Source organism: Drosophila nasuta, chromosome 3 (genome assembly GCF_023558535.2).
Source record: "Drosophila nasuta strain 15112-1781.00 chromosome 3, ASM2355853v1, whole genome shotgun sequence".
Classification (NCBI taxonomy): Eukaryota; Metazoa; Arthropoda; class Insecta; order Diptera; family Drosophilidae; genus Drosophila; species Drosophila nasuta.
The window spans coordinates 36,431,346-36,451,351 of record NC_083457.1 but is presented as its reverse complement, the minus strand read 5'-3'; the positions used below and the strand labels follow the sequence as shown (position 1 = coordinate 36,451,351).

Sequence of the window (20,006 nt, the reverse complement as noted above, 5' to 3'; positions counted from 1 at the left end):
CAAAATGAGCTGCAAGCAGCTCGAACTGATAAAAAGTGTCATAATATTTAAGCTCATTAAAGCTTAAGTAACCAAAAATCAGCTTAGAGGAGTTGTTTATAGGTAAAAGATATCTTCAACTTTGTTTGCAAATGACTTTTTGATGTTTAAGCCGAGAATATGAATGGATAAAGGTAGGGAAAGTTAAGCATTGTAAAAGAAATTTATAACATTAATAAATATTTATGTAAATACAATTTTAAATCATTTGTTCATTAATTTATTTATTATATAATACATTTAATCAAAGAGTTGGTATTAAACTCAATCCTTCAGCGACAGATTATTAAACAATTTATAAGAATTCATAAAATTTTGCATAACGAAATATTTAAAAAAAACTCTTATACATGAATTACTTTAAAATCATTTGGAAAACAGACTTATTGTTTTAGGCATTGCCAAATACGTATTGCATAGAAAAAAAATCTCTTTAACTGAAGCATGTCATAAATTATATTACGGAATACATTATATTAATATAATTGTTAGAGAAAGTGTTTTTAATTTAACCATTTCAAACTATAGTGCATTTAACCTCATTCAAAATTAATGTCACAATCCAAACTAAACTGAAGCAACAACTTATCTTAACAATATTCAAGTTGCGCTGCTCTCGAATAATTTCGAGTTCAATTAAGTTATTAAAACAGAGCGAAAAACAAGTTCAAAGCTGCTCTGAACTGAGAAATTTGCTATGCAAATCACATCACGAGGCTAATTTAATACATTTCCATTATGCATATATTTAGAGAGAAGAACTCCCAAAGACTTCATAACACCTAAATAGAAACACAGCCAAAACACTGACTTGACAACTTTATTTAAAGAAGTTTCATATTTTACTTCAAAAAAATGTTGCGTAAAAAAAAGTTACCGTAATAAAGCATTACACATTATAATGATGGGAACATGTTACTGCAACAGCAACAACAAATACAACAACAACAAAACTAACAAGCAAAAATGTTGTCAACAAAAAGTTTTGAGCAGCGAAGGAAGAGGAATTGTAGAAAAAGTTTCGCAACATCATCAAAATGCGCTGAGGCCTAATTTAAATGTGTTTCAACTTCTTTTGTGCCTTATTTTATATTATTTACATACACACAGCTACAACAGCAACAGCAGCAGCAAAAAAGAAGTGGAAAAACTTCTGAAGATTTTTCTTTAAATGCGAAATCTTCTTTTCGACTGAGTTTTGACTGCGAAATGTTTGCACAGCTTTAAGTTTCTTGACACGCCAACTTTTTGCTCCTCAAACAAAAACACACAAAAACTTTTTTGCTTTTCTTCTATTTGTTTTTGACGTATGTCGCATTAATGCAAATATAATCTGGCCACGCCCCCTGTGCCTCCCCCATTTTGTGACTGCGACTGAAGTTGGACAAATTACAAATTGAGAGCTGTGTCAACACTTTTCGGACCAATCCCGATCCCGTTGCTGGCGACAAACTTGACCTCAAGTGAAACTTTAATGCAGCGGACGTCGACAGCGTCAACTTGCAACTGGCAAAAGCAAACTACAACTCACTTCTAAGTTTTTTAAGTTCTTAAGTACACATATCACCTGCTGAGAAAGTGTAGAAAATGAAGTGAGGAAGGGGAAAAGTAACCGCAACAAATGTGGTTGTTGTTGTGCGGACTTAAAATCTTAAGCTGAAGTGGCAAATAATGCCAACCAAAGTAAAATGATTTATTTACAGTGCGGCAAGTTTGCTTAGCCAGCGGATAAGGCGATTAAATACTAAATAGAATACAGTGTGACTTGACTAAAGTGAACTTGTAACTGGATTATCAAACAGCTTTATGTGACACAAGGAAGTAAGCATTAGAAATGAATTCTTTACCAAATTAACAGTTCTTAAACTTAAGTTTCTTAAACGCAACCAAGCTATAATTGTAATAATGAAGAGTATTTAACTTTAATTATTCAAAAATAAATTAAAATTCCATTCTAAAGATTTATTTAAAGTGAAATAAAATTACAAAGGTTTAAGCAATATTAATACCAATTAAATTATATCTATAAAAGTTCAATAAAATGAAAATAAAGTGTCTTCAGTAAAGTTAATTATAATTGCATTTAAATTTAATCACAAAAATATCTTAAAGAGCGAAGTCAAATTTTAGACGCGTCAATTCTATCTAATTAGAAAAATATTATTTTACTAAAAAGAAGTGCTTTAAAATTAAACCAAAGCTATCGCTGAATAACTTCAACAATCTTATTAACAATCAAATATTCACCTTTTTTAAATTGTAGACACTTTTTTAATTCAACTAATAATCAAAATTGCAATTATAAAAGTTTATCAAAGCGAAGTAAAATGGTAGCTACTTGAATAGCTTTAATTATAATTGAATTTCACATATATAAAAAGAAAATGTTAAATACTTCAATGACTCACACGTTGCTATAATTAATTCGCACTTCTTGACGCACGTTTTTGTTTGCATTTGAGCAAAGCAATTTGCCCAGAGTGCAGAATAAATACAAAACAAATAAACAGAACGTTTTGAAGGCAGCAAAGTAGGTCCACTTGCAACACGCTATAAATAGGCAAAATAATGCGTATACGTCATGTGAGTCACGTACGTGAGAGCATCAAACGAAGCACTTGAAACATTTTGTGCATTTTATTTGATGTTTATATTCGATTAAAATATTGCAAGTAAACACTGCATCTAATGAGCTGTCATATTTTTCAGTTCGTTTTCGTTTTCGATTTCGATTTCAATTTCCCCCACTGCCAATTGCAAGCTGTTTTCGGCTTAAAAACTCATTTGGCTGATGGAGGAGAGTTGGACTCCGACATGGGTTTTGATCATTAGTCATTTGTAGCTGCATACTAGCTGTAGCTGTAACTGTAACATAATCCATGACTTGACTTGGTTACTGGCTGGTCAAACCCACTTCATTTACTCCTTCTTCCTACCTGCCCGACTGTCATAAATCAGTTTCAGTTCTCGACCCTTTCAGCATGCACGACAAGTTGGCCTTTTTCTAGCGGTAATCCAATACCTAACAAACCCAACTCAATCCCAATCGCAATCGGCATCGTCATCGTCATAGTCGACGCAATCCCAGTTCTCGACAGCTACGCACATGCCAAGAAAGCAAACCCACAATTGGCCACGTTTCGATGTCAAGCCTTGGCAATGTGTTTGAGTGTGTGTGTGTGTGTGTGTTTAGTTGGCCAACAACAGTTGCCGCAATCCCCAGTTGGTTGTAGTCTTGTACTTTAGCTTGCAACATGCCACAAAATCAATGAGCATAAGCTATTTGTAAGCGGGGCAACATCAACCGGGCGACAAGCAAAACAACTGGCGACAGTTTCGAAGCAGTTGGCAAATTTTGAAAGTGAAATTTGATACAGAAGCTGCCACATACGCACGTTGCACGTTGCATGCTATCTGCATACCCGCCTGCCACTTGCCTCACACACAACATGCACAACGTGTGTGTTGTGGCAACTTCTTCTCTTATACGGCTTCCTCTGAGCTCCTTTATTGCTTCCTCTGCCAGCTGCCAGTTGTGCCTGGTGTAAAATAAGTTGACCAACAGCACAAAAACAAAATCAAAATTGCTTTGACAAGTTCCTTTTTAGTTGGAAAAGGGTTAGACAAGAGAAGGGGAAAGTGAGCACTTCTAAGCTTCAATCCAAACAGTGGGGGCAGTATATAAACTTTGATTTATATTGATTAGTTAGACAACTACTCAAGTTTATTTTTCCCTTACAAACATCTTTAATTTAGTGTACATTACTTTACCTTTTTTTCAGAATAATTTTTTTGGGTCATATTTTTTGCTTTTGTTTTTTTCTTTTAACTAAACGTTTAATGAATTTTTGGTTTCAAATTGCAGCGGAAATTTGATTTTTAATACCTCAATTACTTCCGTTTAGCACTTTAAAAGTATTACGTAGATTTTTTTTTGCTGCATTTTTTTCTTAAGCTCAAGTTCATTGATTAATACTACTTAAAGCCAAGTAAGGCAGCTCAAAGTTTCAATTACTGCCAAGTCTAGACAAGTTCGTAGGTACAAAAGAGATTAAAGCGCAACTTCTTAGACAGCTTTAAGCAGCTTAGCATATTAGTTGATTGAGAGGCAACTTTAATACACTTCGAAGTAACTTAACTGTCAGCTTTAATGAGCTTTAATAAGCTTAAGCAGCTGACTGCGTTTTCTTGTAGTGAAAACTGCATGTTTTGTATTTAGATTATTTAGGTGAATTCATGTTGAAAGTGACAGCAAATTTTTCCTTCTCTCTCTCTCTCTCGCATAATTCCCATAATCATGTTAATTATCTCATACATAATTAAGCATCATCATCCGCTTGTCCTGCCATGTTTTATGCCATTTATTTTGTGCTCATTTCTCATTCCTTCAGAGTTTGTCCTAATTTATGCATAGAAAAACTCATGCAGCCATAACAACTTGCAAATTTTTCGCCTGGATATGGACACCTGCACACCACACACTACACACCACGAAAGGACACAGCTTAGATAACAAATCTGAGCTACGTCAACTTTGCCTCAAGAATTTGTTGAACGCGTTGCATTTAATCAATGTCAGTGTGGAGAAAAAAACGGGAGGGCGGGACGAAGGCGAGCATTAGCAAATATTTGCGCTGCACTTTGCCTGAAAAATGCAGCCATTTAACTTTGGGAGTGAACCTCAAGGCAACTTCAGCTGCGACAGGTGCGTGACTCATGCGAGAATCTCATTTTTCCAACTTGGCTGCAAAAAAAACAACGAAGCGAAATAAAAAAGAAAACTATTACTGGCTTCTTGAGCTTTGATTTCAACGTTTCTTTGGCTGTTCTAGTTGTGAATGACAGGGAACCATTTAATTTGTGTGACACCTCTCGAGACTCTGAAGACTCAAGAGTCAGTCGCTCTCGAGCCAGTTTCCAGTTGCAGCAAGACAGTTTTTCGATGTTGCGACTCGTTTTTCAGTTTTGCAGCTCCCCCCGAAAATGAATGGTTAGCTGTCAAGTTGAACAAACTAAATGACAGTTTATGCAATGTCAAGAACCCCTATATCAAACCCATTCCCATTCTGTCACAGCCTGACAAGTCAACAAGTCACACGAACAAAGACGAGCAGCAAACTACAGAGAAAAGAGCAACAGCAACAACTAAAAAGAGCAAGACTTTTAGTTTACCGTATAATTCTTAAAATGCGCTTTGACTTCTATTTCTTTTTATTTTTCGCTCTGCATATGCAACATTTTTTTGTGAGTTTGAGTTGTTAACTTTCTATTTTTTCGTTCCTTTGTGCATTGTTTATTGCTCATGTCCATGTCAGAGTGCCGCGAAACATGCAACATTTTCTTTTGTTTGTGATCTCAACGCAGCCACAAACATGACAGGTTAATTCGACTGTCAAAACTGGAATTTATCAGACAACCCACGCGACGCAAACAAAAAAAAAGAACGAATACAAATAAAATGTTGGAAGGAAATAAACCGCAACTCGACCAAAAAGCCCCAAAGGGCATTACACAGCGCAACGGCGGCCTTTACTTTCGCTTTAGTCCTGCCTTTTGTTTCGCTGCCCAGGGAAATAGCAAGAGAGAAGAGCTTAAACTGTTGTTACACACAAAAAAATATTTGTGTGTGTGTATTGCTAAGCCACAGTCTGCACAGGCTTAGCTAGCAATTGAGTATTTATTAAGAGCTTTCTCGCATAAACACTGTCTACACATTCAAGTGAAAGCACATTGCTAGTGGATTAACATTAAAATAAGTTTTGTTTTTACGCTTTGCATTATATATAAGTGTTAACAATTTCAATGGGTAAAAGCTCATTAAAGCTCGGATTTTAATTGTCAAGGTTTCATTAATATGATTGATCTCAACAGTAAATTCAGTACATCAAAATCATATAAAAGCTTTGTATATAATATATCTGTTAAAGGCTACAAGATTTATGAATGCAATTTCAATAAGTGAAAACTCATACAAGCTCGGTTTTACCTTAATAAGCATTGCATATATTATATATTATTGACTAAATACTAATGTCTATTTAAGTTTAAAATATATACATATGAAGAAAATTTTAAAAGTAAAAGTTCATTAAAGCTCGTTACTTGAGCTATTGGCAATTTAATGAATATATATTATGATGTTAACGGTGAAATTGGTAAAGCACAACAAAATAGTTAATTACAAAATTTTAGTTTTCAATTATAAAATTGCTTTGCTTTGACTAATTGCACTTTAATTTACAAAATTCATTTCGCTTTATTCCAAGAATTCAAGTTCATTAAATATTTATTTATGTCATTTCATTTCATTTTCATTTTTTTCCTCACTTATTTACTACCGTTTTGTTATTGCAAATGCAGATTGAACATGCCAACAATACAACTTCATTAATTAAGTTCCTTTGACAGTTGTCCATTCAGCCACAATGCTAATCCAATTCAAGCTTCATTTCAAGCTCATCACAAAGTCAACAGAGACAGTCCAATAGAGAAAAGGAGAGAAAGAGAGTTTGGCGAGAATTTCATTCCCTAGCGTGCTTCGATAACAAGAAGACTTCATTTGCGGAGCTCTTCAACTTGTTACATTTACAATAATTACACAAAATCTAAAAATCTCTAGTCAAACATTTGCACAAATCAAACTGAAAGCGTAGCAAAATTTTAATCTAAAATGCAAATATGAGAACTCAACTCAACTCGTCTCGTCTCGACTGAAGACACACACATATGCAATTGAAGTGGTGACTGAGAAAGAGAACGAAAACGAGAGAGAAAAATGGTCCCCAGCGAAATATATTCATAACAATTCTATTAATTTTTCTCTTTTGAGCAATTGGGGCTCAACTCCAGGCATTGTTTGACAAAGTGGTAGCTGCTGCTTCTTCTCTTCCAGCTGCTGCTGGATGATGCGATTTCTGGGTGGGGTTTTTTGATGGCATTGGATTGACTGGCACGCCGTTTGCCAATTTGCATATTCAATTGCCACAGTGACAGGCCGTATCACAGCTGCAGAGACTGTTTCTCTTCTCAGTCTCTCTCTCTCTTTGTCTTCTCCTTCACTCTTTCGCTAGTTGGCATAATTGTCTGGCTATGAGTCAGTTGGCTGACAGTCTACCGACAACTGACTTGATTAGTATGAAGTGGCTGCCGTCTGGTCCTTCTAATCTACTGAGTGCTACTTCAAACTGATTTTCAATTTCCCAGCTCACATACATGCTTAAACTATTGCAATTTTGTTATATCTTTAAAGTTGCATTTATAAACCAATTCTTTTGCTTAAAATTCGCAATTGAATGTGCATTTATTTTATTAATTATACAGTAAAAATAAAGTTTAAATTTTAGCTTTTATTATATTCGTAATAATTGGCCAAAAGTTTAAAATATATTCTTTGCAACAGAGAATTTTAAAGCATTTATTCAGAGTAGCCTATAAAAATGTAACGTATACGTATAGAATTAATTGTACTAAAAAAAGGAAACAGCTGTCGGGTCTGAATTACTTTGATTGATTGTATTTATATTTTAAATGTTGTGGTATATAGTATTGATCATTTTAATTACTTTGACTATTCAGTACATACTCTATGGTATATTTTGAATGCTGTGGTATATTGGTATACTAAATATAATTTCTGGTATGTTTTAGTTTTTTTCGTTGTATTAATAAAAAGCATCTTAACTGTAGCTTTCTTCCTTGTACTATTTATGATTAAGTCTGTCTCCTAATTTTACCTTACTGCATTGTTTAATTTATGATTAAGTCTGTTTCCTAATTTTACCTTACTAAATTGTTTAAAATTACGTTGTTAGTAACTTTATTTATTTATACAACTGCATTCTTTTCTTAATTTCCTTCTTTATGTTCTATGTACATTTGAATTTAAGTTCTAGCTTCTCAGTCCTTTCTCAACTTTAAGTCTCAAGTCAAAGTTCCTTGGCATCTCTAATTCGCTGCTGTTTTTTATTATGCTCAGCTGTATGTTTGGTGTTTGCTTCGCACTTGTGACGTCACACTTCCTCTTGAAGTGTTGCCTTGTTTTAGCCTCATTTACGTGCTTGGGCATATGTTTGGCTTGGCTTTGCTCACTTTTTGACACCACAACAACAACGTCGACGACGGCACTTCAATGCTTCTTCCTACTCAAGTCGTTGACAACTTGTTGTTGGTTGGTTGGTTAGTTGGGTGGTTTGTTGGCTGAATTGGTGGCTTCTGTTTGTCACACTGCTCCCATTTTGTGCTGTTGCATAATTATGCACAGCGACACCGAGAGAGTGTGAGTGAGACTTTGCTTCCTGCCACGCCCCACGCTTCTGAATGCAAAGGCATCCCAGTTAGAGAGACTCGACGTGCTTGCCACTTAGCAATTCAATCACATTTCGCTACCAGCCACCGTCAGTTGCCCCCACACCACTTGCCACACTGCTACTTGCCACCGCTAGTTGCCACCGCCACTTGGCGTTCTGTGAACCATTTCCTTGTGCACATTATAATTATCCTTGCGTTTAATTAACGTGTTTACACATACATGGCGCACTCTCTCTCTCTCCCTCTCTCTTACCACACACTCTCCCCCTCTCTCTCCCACTCTTTTGTCATGCCCTTGTTGACCGAGTGACCCAAGTCTCTCTCTCGCTCTCTCGCACTCTTCTGTCTAGTTGCAACGCATCGTCTCTTTTAATGGCCGTTAATTTTATTTTGAACCGAGGGGGAAATTTAATTGCGGTCTGATTGTCGCTCTGTCCTCCGCAGACAGGACATTTACTAACCCCCTTCCCCACAACCTCTGGCCATAGACTTTGCTTTGGCTTTGGCTTTGCGCTTTGACTTTGGTCAATTCAATTTTGTTTTGGCGTTAATCAGCATCGCTTGGTCGATTCGCATCGACAGTCTGAAAGCTTGCCGCCAGCAGCAACAATTCAATTAGCGCTTTAATTGATTTGCGTTTCGGTATTTGTCTTGAGCTGCAGCTTCCCCTCATCATCTGCCCCTTTTGTCACGTGTCTGCCAGCATAGCTGTCAATTGTCGTCCATCTTGCCAAAGTGCATTGTCTATAGAGGAGATGGAGTTGGTGTTTGAGATGGAAGTAGACGTAGAAGTGGGGGAAGGGCGCTGCCAAACATTGTTTGTGGCCACAAATGCATGGCCTTTGGTGTTATCGATAATTTGGTGAGCTGCGTTGTAGGCTTTAACTATTAATTGTCATGGCAATCATAGCAGACTTTAATGTGCTGACAAATATAGTGAATATGTCATGTCATCACTCATGAGAGTCTAATGATAATTGTAGTACAGTATAAAATAACAAGACAATAGCTTAAACTGAAATCTAAGTTAAATAATAGATAATTATTAGAATTTTGCATTATAATTATTCAATTACAAAATATGATGTAATTGCTTAATATATTTAAACTGAATAAATCGTTGGATTTAAGGTGTCTTTAAATATTTATTTATGTGTTTTGGCTGTAATAAGGTGAGAATTGAAACCTTAGTTGTAGCTATAATATGAGAAGGCTTTAAAAGAAATCAAAAACTTAAAAAAAATGTTTTTCTAAACGATATACAAGTCAAGGCAAGATTTAGAAAGATTGACTATTCTCTTTTTAAATAACACAGAAAGTCTTCTAAATAACACCCAAGTAATTATAATTTATTGACTATTCTCATGATAATTAGCAGATAAAGTCTTCTACATATCAAAATAATTACAATTTAATGAATATTCTCATTTTCTCATTACTTGATCCTTTGCCTAACTTCTGTAATAACTTGGCTGAACAAATGATGTGTCAATTGCTCAAGTGAAATGAAATCATTGTGCAAGTGCTTCAGCTCAGTCATTACATCATTTTATCTGCTTCATCAGACAAATTACATCATGTGCATAAGCGAGCGTTAGAGAGAGTGAGAGAGAGAGAGAGTAGAGGACGAAATGCGAACAATGGAGATGACAGCGAGTTGAGTTGAGTTGAGTTCGTTTTAACAACTCGCAAGTTGCCATATTTAAATCCAGTTGAAAATTTAAAAAACCATTTTAAAAGTCAAAAAGCACAGCTTCCCCCACTCCCCTCTTGAGTTGACACACGTACGCACAGAAGAAGCAAATTTTATTTTATGATAACAACACGAGAACAACAACAACAGCAACTGATGCTGCATGTGATGTTGTCACACATCACACAGATACACCTACGCATGTGTGTGTGCGTGTGGCATAAACTGAGCATGTGATTTGTAAAAGGGAACAAAGCGACATCTACGCCGCAGAGATTCCCTCGCTTCTTTCGCTCTCTCTCTCTCTCCCATGCCACAACAATTGGCACGTGTTCCCACAGCGGAATAAAGCAGAGAAAAAAGCAATACAAGTGTGTGTGAGCGAATGTGTGTGTGTGTGTCTGCTTCCGTCTTGGCAGCCATATTATAATACATCCTATCTTCTGCGATTCTTATAGAGTGAGAGAGAGAGAGAGGAGCGTCTAAGGAGTTTCTCCTTTTCTCAAGTCCCGCAGTCTCGCCTTATCTTGATTTGTGGCAATTGAATGTCATGTGCAGCAGTAACTGACAGCATAAACATTATCAGCAACACATGCACAGCATCCCCCTCTCTCCTCTCTCCGCTCCACCCAGCTATTTTATAGATACATTTGACGATATGTCGCGAATTGCGTGTGTATCGCAAATTTCTCGTACGTTTTTCAATTGTGACGCGTGGCTGATTCTCATTCTCATTCTCATTCTGATTCTGATGCTGATTCTCTGTCGGATTCTCATTCGCATTCTGTTTCTCATTCGGATGCGGATTCGGATTCGTTTGCTGTTGATGCTGATTCAGACTCGCTGCCAAATTGGCTGGGAAACAGGTGTTCAAAATTAGTCAAAGCAACACGCGGTGTCGTCGTCGTTCGCCTTGCTTTTTATCGATTTCCCCCTTCGCAGTCGACACACTGATTTTATTAGCTGGCAAAATGAGTTCACTGAATTTTACAAATTTAAACCGAAGAATTCTTGCAGATTCTGTCATTATTTTTCAGCTATTTAGCAGCAGTCAAATTATGCGTTTAATTGTGGGTAATTAAATAATTGGCAAGAGAAATATGAAGGCAAATTCAAATACAAATATTTATATAAAAGAAATTTATTTTTCATTTCATAATAAAAATAAAATATGATCAGCAATTTAATGAACATTTTCTTATAAATATACAATGTAAAATTGTATAAAATACAAAATAAAAGTAAACTTTCGTTTCGTTTAATAAGTAATGTTGTAATTAAGAATTAAAGAAATAATGCAAGTTTTCGAAATAAACATATTGTATATCACTTCACTAAAGACAATTCTGATTCTTTTTCCGACAAAAAACCAAGAAAAACTCATTCAAATCATTTTCTAAATACTCTTCAAGGCCACGTCCAACAATAATAATCAAAACAATAATTCCCTTCACAACTTTAAAAGACACAAACTAATCCAGCGGCATTTCGCACACATGGCATATGCCATCACCAATAATAAAACTAAAATATTGCCGTAAATTAGAAAAGCTTTTAAGCACTGACAATTCGTTGTTGTGTGGCCTATAAAAATAGCCAAATGATATAAGACGACTGCCAGCATTTGTTTGCAGCACCGCAAAATGCAAAAACATTTGTTATAGAAATTAAATTCGGTGTGTTCGAAATGCAATTGCGAGTGTTACACGTCGATTATTTATAGTAGAAGGAATTTTTACAACATTCTCTGGCCATCGACAATGCCAATTGAGCGAAAATAGATAAAACATGAAGACAGTTGCAGCATAAAAGCATTATCTCTTCCCAGCACTCGATATATATAGTAAACCAGACACAGAGAGAGAGAGAGAGAGAGGGAGAGAGAGCAAACAGATATCATAAATTCTCGACTCTAAAGTTAAATAGCGCGTGCAATGCGCATAAACTATGCAAAACGCGAAACTCTAATGAAAAGCATAAAAAAATATTAAATAAAAACATATTGCGAAGAGAATGCGAATAACACAAAAATGAATTTGCACTTTATGCAGCGGAAGAAATAAAATGAAGTGAAGAGGGGGAATAAATGTTGTGGGAAGAATGCGAATATTGAATGAACTACAGTGAAGTTTTGTAGAGGAAAAAGTCTGATATAGTATTATGAAACTCCTAAAAATAAATTGTAGCTCAGATTTCGAGAAATTTTCATAAAATTATTCAACTGTAAGAAAATAAAATTTTTGATTGGATTTCCTTGAATACCATTCTCAAACTGAACAAAATGATAATAACTATTATCGTCTTCAACTTTAAATAGTTACGAATATAAATTCTGAAATCTTTTGACCGATTTAAAATACCCTTAGCAAAGCGTATGAAAAACATTTTCATTAAAAATGGCGCCAAAAGTTTACGCATAAAATTTGCTCTTACGCTAAACGTGTGAAGAATTCTCCGCTTCTCTCTCACCCTCCACGATTTCTCTTTCCCATCTTTCTCATCCTCCGCGGCGTGAACTTCTTTATGCCCAGTTTATGCGCTTAGAATACTTTTATATGTTTTGCTTAACTTTTGCTCGGCATTTTAAGCATTTTTTTTTTTTGCCTTCGACTATAAAAATGTATAATGAAAACTTTGGGTCATAAAGCATAACATGTGCAGTCTGCTTTGCCATAGATATGCGATTCATCAGAGCTGAGAATGAGCCAACTTGTTGTAGTTAATCTCGTTTTTGTTGGTGTTGTTGTTGTCGCTTGATTTTCCCATGCAACGAAGCATGCGGCGAGTGGGTGGGCGAGAAGACAAAGAACAAAGCTGGGAAAAGTCTCGAAGCGAGTTGAGTGAGAGAGCGTGAGTGAGTGAGGCGCAGGAAACATTCCGCAAATGCATTTCCCATGCACATTTTCATGCACATTTAAGTAAGAAAACGCCGCCAACTCCATTGCGGAAATGCATATTTAAGCCAAACAGCAACGAGCAGCGAGCTACAGGTAACAACGAGTAACAACAACTATGAGCTGGCCGTAATTTTAATTTAATTAAATCGAGAGAGAGAGAGAGAGAGAGAGAGAGAAAGAAGAACAACAGTTCTTACTTCTTAGTCCACCTTCACTTTCTCACACACCTGTAATGAATTTTTTTATTGTTGCCTTGCGTGTCACATTTCATTTCAATTGCTTCAGTCTTTCCCTCTTTTTCCTGCCCGTTCTTCAATATTTTTAATAAGTTTGTTCCACATTGCCCACTGTTCAGCTTCAGCTTAAGTGGCTGCTGCCTCTCTTACTCCTCCCATCTCCCTCTCTCTTCCCCATTCTCTCTCTTTTTTTTATGCTCTTCTCCCTGGGCAGTCGGCACATTAACGCTTAGCATTTTTTACTTCACGTTGTTGTTGTAATTAATGGTGTGATTTTCTTTTTGGTTCTCTCCTTTCGTCAACTCTTTGTCGCTCTTTTTGTTACGTTTTTTATGCCTCTTCTCCCACCCGCCTGCGTCTTTTGTAATTATTATTTATTTTCAAGGGTCACTGATTTTCTCGCTTATTTTTACTTCGTTGCTGTTGCTTTATTTCAGTTCCGTCTCTTCAATTCAATTTTGGCGTGTGAATTTTTGGTGTTTTTGTGGAAAATATAGTCGAGTATTTTTAATGTTTTTATGAGATTTTTATTATTTAAGTTGAAGTTCAAAATTGCCTTATTTATAGTAAACAAAAACTTTATATTATTATTGAATAATAGACAAGTTTAAGTGTATTATAGAGCTGCTTTTAAAACATTAAATTTTAGAAAATTTACTCATTTATTTCATTAATATGAAGGTCTTCATTTAAGTTTTGCCTTCATTTTTAGCAAGCAGTTCAATGGCCGCTCACTTGAGTGAAATAGCATGCAGCTTTGACTACCTATGTACAAGCAAGCCAAATCATTATAGCAGCCAGCTTTGTAGCAAGCAGAACATTGCATCATAGCACTCAGTTTCTGAGCAGATCTTAAATGACTTGTCAGACTTTTGTTGTCATTGCTCTATGTAAAAACTTTTAAATGCGAAATTTATAAATTATATTTTAATATCTGAAATCTCTTTTATTTTCTGTAAAGCGTTTAAATTATTTTATAAGCTTTACCAACAATTCTATACGCATTTGGCTCTCATAATCTCTTTAATTTTTTCAAAAGTATTTAAATGATTTTTTAAGCCATGCAAACAATACTGAAGCGCTACTCGTTTTCCTACTGATCTCTTTAATTTATGCCACGTATTCTCTGTCATTTTGTAGTCACAATCGTAAGCATTTAATGGCGACATTTGTCGCTTATTGCAAGTGCTACATATTCATTGCCCCTTGCAACTCTGCACCCTGTTGTTGCATTAATTATGCATTTACATGTTGCATATGCGAATAGAATTCGAATATTATGCACTCTGAGCTCTCAATGTGTGTATGTATGTGTGTGTATGTGGATCGCTAATGAACAAAATGCAGTTAGTGTACTTTGTTGTGTTGGCCTACAGCTGCTGCCGCTGTTTTAATTATGTAGAATACTATGGCAAGAGGGAGGGAGAGAAATGGTCTGCAACAAAGTTACAAATGTTTTGCGACTGTTTTTGGGCACACAAATGAGCCGCCTTTGTCTGGCAACGCCGAAAATTTATGCGGCTATGAAATCGTAACGAGCTGCATTGAAACATTTCAAACAAACATGCAAAAGTCTGTAAAACAAATGAGCTCAGAACTGTGGCTGTTTAACTGCATCGATACCCTGTAGCACACACACGCACACACATACACACAGTTCTCTGTTTCATGCTGTTGGGATTATTACTCTGCAGCTAAGAGAGGCTAAGCTTGCACCCTTATCTGAGTCCTAAGGGCAGTTGGGTTAATGGGATCAGCTGCATAGCAATCAGCTTCTGACAATGAAAGCGAGACAAGGAAAAAGGAAGTGAAGTAGATCAGGAATTAATGCTACATTAATCTTTTAAATCTGCTGAAGTTTTCAGAATTTAAACCTAATGTATTTCTACATATTTCTATCTGAAGTTAGCCTTTTTATAACACTCTTTACACAACCTTTTTATAGGGTATATAATGCAAATGGCAAAGTGCATTTTGTAAATCAGTTGGAGGCGCTTTTTTAATTTTAATTTAGATTTCTATTACAACGTCGTCTGGTTTATTATTTAATTAATTATGCACTTGCGCGCAACATTTTTATTATTATTAATTTAGCGCAGACAGCGGCAGAAAGAGCGAGGATGGAAAAATTGTGACTACAGCTCGGTCTTTCCTTTATTACAGCGGCTGTTCGTCTTCATTTTTGTATTTTGTTTTTTATTTTTTTGTGCCGCTGCCGCTGTTCATTAGCATTTGTTGGACATCAGCTTTTGCGACTTTTCTTTTTGCCTTTCTCTCCACCTCGCTCTCTCTCTTTTTTGCTGCCACCCACATTTGCCCATTTTTATGCCTGCAGCAAAAAATTGCATAGTTTTTTCGCTTTTCTCAACTCATCCTATTTCATCTTTTTCGCTTTTGCCATGTCTAACAACGTACTCCATTTTTTGTGTGCACTTTGTCTTTTTTTGTTCTTGTTGCTTGTTGATGAGCTTGTTGTGTGTTGTTTTGCTGGGGCAAAGCAAAAAAAAAAGAAGAAGAACACAGAGGCGTGGCGAGCATCGTGAGGTTTTGATATGCATATAGAGTAGAGAGAAAATAACGGAATGAGAATGAAAATGAGAGAATGAGCTAAGCTAATTTCCTTACAAAACTCTTTTGTGCAATTTCAATGATGAGTCTCCAATTTTCTTCTTGTTTTCAGTTTTACCTTCTTGCAGAAAATTAAGTACTATAAAAGAATAAACAAAGCGGCTTAAAACTCGGCAAATTCAACTAATTAACAGAATTTAAAGTTGCACAATAGCAGTGGACATATAAATTATTTATTTGGTGAAGGTAACAAAATTTGTTAAATTTACTCTTAACTCTCTTACTCAAAATAATCAAAACTGTCAAGCCTTCAAAGGAATCTGATAATTCCAATTTTATCAATAGATTGAGTTCTATGTTTTAATACATCGAACTAATTTTCTTGTAAAGAAATGTTCCATCCTTAAATGTATATAAAATATTTATACAAAACAATTAACCGTACGAAGTTCTTTAAAGGAAACTACAATTTAAATTTGCAAATCAATGATTTAGTTATACTTTTTGAATACATCAAACTGATAATGATGTTCATAAAGAGAAATGTCCATTGTAATTTGATTTGTATTTAAGAATTTTATGTTAGAATAAATGACAAAATATATAAAGCTCTAAACCAAATAAGGTTCTTCAAGAGAAACTGATAATTTAAATTGGTAATAATAGAGTTATATTTTTAATACATCAACTTATTAAGAAATATCACATTTCCTTCTTTTATTTCTTTGACAATTTTTTTCAAGAATGTCAGCATGTTATTCTAAGCTCGTTTAAAGATTTTATTTTGTAAATTATTGATTTAAATTTACTTTTGTTTAGCAATACCCAAAAAACTTGTTAATGCGTTCCTGAATAACAACACATATAATTTAAGCCAAAAATATAAAAATAAATACAATTAAATAGAAATAAATATCATACTTTTTTAACTATCACTTTATTTTGAAAAAATTAAATGAAATTTTATCAACGCTCTATGTGTAACATATATTTGGTTGTATCGTCTAATTATTCGCATTGATTACACATCAACTAATGCAATATTTAATGAGCTACAATTGCCCACGTTAAGAGGGGAGCAAAGTGTTTTCTCCCACTCGGTTGTCTAGCCAGAGGACTGTGATCATTAGGCACAGTTCAAATAATTTGAATACGTTGTGCAAATGTTAATTTGTAAAGAGCATAATTAAATTTGATTATTCGATAGTTTTGCGAAGGGGACAAATTGAATTTTAGCTATCAATTGCAGCGGACCAAAAACAAACACCCTCCAGCTGTGAATATTCTCCTCATCCTCATTCCTCATTCCAATCGCACATAATTATGTTAATGATATTTTACCTTTTTAATGAGTTTTGGCTGGTCGCAATCTAGGCATTCACAGTCAACCCCCGCGACTTTTGCTTATTATAAGTAATCATATATACATTTTTATTCTTTTCATAAATGATATGGGGCACGTTAAGTGCATGAGAAGTGTGAGGAGGTGAGGGGGATGGGTGGCACTTACCTATTTCGCCACTGACATGAGCAACAATTGCCAGGCAGAGCAACGGCAATAGCCATGTTCTCGTTGCCGATGATGTTGCTGTTGTTGTTGGTTGTCTCGTAAATCCGATTAGCGTTGGGTTTGAGGTCGAAGGGGAGCAAGAAGAGGCGGAGGGCGCGGGCGCTGGCGCTTTGGCTTTGTTGCTGCTGCTGCCGCCGCTGTGTTGTAAGCGCCTCAGCAACATGTTGCTGGTGTTAGAAATGTTGCCAGCTCGTCGCTATTAATGTTGTTCTTGTTCTCTTGCACTTTGTTGTCTTGGGGAGGAGCTGTTATAATTTGGGTTTGCTTTGTTTTTGCTTTTGTTTCAGCTTTAGCTTTTCTTTTTTTGCCTTTTCTCTTGCCACACTTACGCACATTCAATGTTCTGTTCTTGCGGGGGTCGGGGTATTGAGAGGGGAAGTGTGTGTGTTCACGTTTGTGTATAGGTGTGTGTTTGTTTCGTTCGTTTGTCAGTTGTTTCTGTTGTCGTTGTCAGATTTCAGTTCTGTTCTTCTTATTGTTGTTGCGTCGCTTTGGCATTTAGTTGATTTTTATGGTTTATTTCATAGATATTTCTCTTTGTTTTCTTTTTTTTTTTGTTGTTTACAATTTCATTTCCTTTTGCTTCGGCTTCACACACAATGCTTTTGCTTTGCAAACTTTGGTATTAAATTTCAATGATAGAACATTTTGCAATTGTGCTGCAAAGAAAATTGGGAGAGAAAAAAACAAAACGAAAAACAATATTTTAGATTTATGGAAAATTTCATAGATAATCAGTAGACGCCCCGAGGCCAGATTTCTTATCAACTATGTTAACGTTTTCTTTTCAAATGATGAAAAAAAATATATTATTAAAGTCTTTAAAATATTGAGCAGCTTTTTATAAGTTTTTGTTTATATGGTATAATGGGAAGCATATTTGTAAATATTATTTTTTTTTTAAATTATTTTTATTATTTATTATTATTTTATTTATTTTATGTTTCTTAATTTTTTTTAATTAATTTTCTAATAATTTGCTTAAATTTTTTTAATATAGCTGTTCTAATATAATTTACTTTCATTAATTTGTATATTTTAAAAAGATTATTTCATAAAATTATAATTTTTTATTATTTCTAGGTTTTGTTTTATTATTTTCTTATTATTATTATTTTATGTTTTAAAATAGAATTATTTTAACTTCTTTAAATTTGATTATTTCATAGATGTTTTTATATTATTTTCTTAATTCATTTTGCACATTTTTGATATATTATATAATATAATTTTATATATTTCATATATGGTTTTTCTTGTTATTTTGTGTCACTGATTTTCATTTAATCTTCGATGGGTCATATAAATTTGAATTATTTGTATTTTATTATTTTCTTTTAGTAAAATATTAATACAAATTATTTGAGCATTTGTTTCGTGCAATTTTCTTTTGGAAATTCATATATTAATCACAAGACTCGGAAGTGTCATATATATTTGAACACATTTGGTTATACGATTTAGCCTTTTATTTATGCATAAGAGGGCGTAAGTAAAACTTGCAATTGATATCGACATGTGCCACAATTCGGCTGCCTGCCTGCCACATGCTGCACACGATTATTGTGTATTCCACACGTATTTGAATTTGAGATTAGAGCCATAAACACTTATACACAGCCCAAGGGACGGGAAAATGGGGATTCAATATACAATATACAAGTTGACAAGTTTTTCTGGGGAGCCTGGGCAAAATCAAATTTCACACGTGTTTCATTTTGGCAATTGATACGATTTGCTGCGATGCTTTGAAATAATTTCACATTTCCAATTATTTATTGAAATTTCTGCTTGTTGTCTACACCATGATGATGATGATGTGATGATGAGGATAGATTTGATTACAGCAATTTGTGTTTTGTGTGTTTGAATGAAATTGCAGCCTTGAAATCGATACTAGAAATTTGGATCAAAAAACTGAATTGAAAAATTCGATTAGCTACTGTGGAAACTTAAGCCTAATGAAGAAAAACTTTTGCAAAAGAATTTTGTTTTTTTGCAAACGAATCTTATTTCATTTTTTTGCTCGCTACAAAATAAACAAAATTGTGGGGAGGATTTTACAGGCTGCCCAATTTCCTAAAAGTATGCAGCAAAATATTTAGCAATTTTCTTGCTACTGTTTTCATAGCAAACTCCGCACGATGTTTGTCCAGTTGAAAATGAACTGAGAGTGAGATGAGAGGAGCGAAGAAGGGGACGTACTTATTGATTTCGTTGAAGGCCATACGTACACGCGGGCGTATGCGCAATATTTGCCTTTTGGCACTTGGCAAAGCGAACCGAAGCGGGCAAAATAAATAAATAGAGCAGAGCAACAACAAACAAATAATATTAACCAAAAACTAAGCCAAAATGTTGTTGATGAAAACGTGACTGGACACATTGAGTGGCCAGCGCACACACACACAACTATATATATATTTGATATATATATATATATATGTGCACCCACACAATCATACAATAACAAGCACAAGCTCAAATATAAATACAAATAACATACAGCAAACACAAATACAAATAATGCTTGCTCTACGTCGTTTATATAGTATATCAAACTTGGTCAATTTCTGCAGCTTTCTGGGGCACACACACACACAGAACACAGTGACCACCAAAAGTCAACTGCCTGTCCACCCATCGCTATGCTATTTATATATACGTATTTAGATAGATATACGTATTTGCCCCAT

The 20,006-nt window shown here is 34.9% G+C and overlaps 1 protein-coding gene across 19 annotated transcripts in view; it reads right to left on the bottom strand.

The window, feature by feature from the left end:
- LOC132794519 (hemicentin-1) overlaps positions 1–20,006 on the bottom strand; it is a 232,894-nt gene that overhangs the window by 58,092 nt on the left and 154,796 nt on the right. For all 19 annotated transcript variants that reach the window (XR_009633205.1, XR_009633206.1, XM_060805015.1 and 16 more), the window contains exon 2: positions 17,251–17,969. Coding sequence is in view for 17 of the 19 variants with exons in the window: in XM_060805015.1 (XP_060660998.1) it covers positions 17,251–17,473 (223 nt within the window). In the remaining 2 variants the exon portion in view is untranslated. The remainder of the gene's footprint in view (positions 1–17,250; positions 17,970–20,006) is intronic.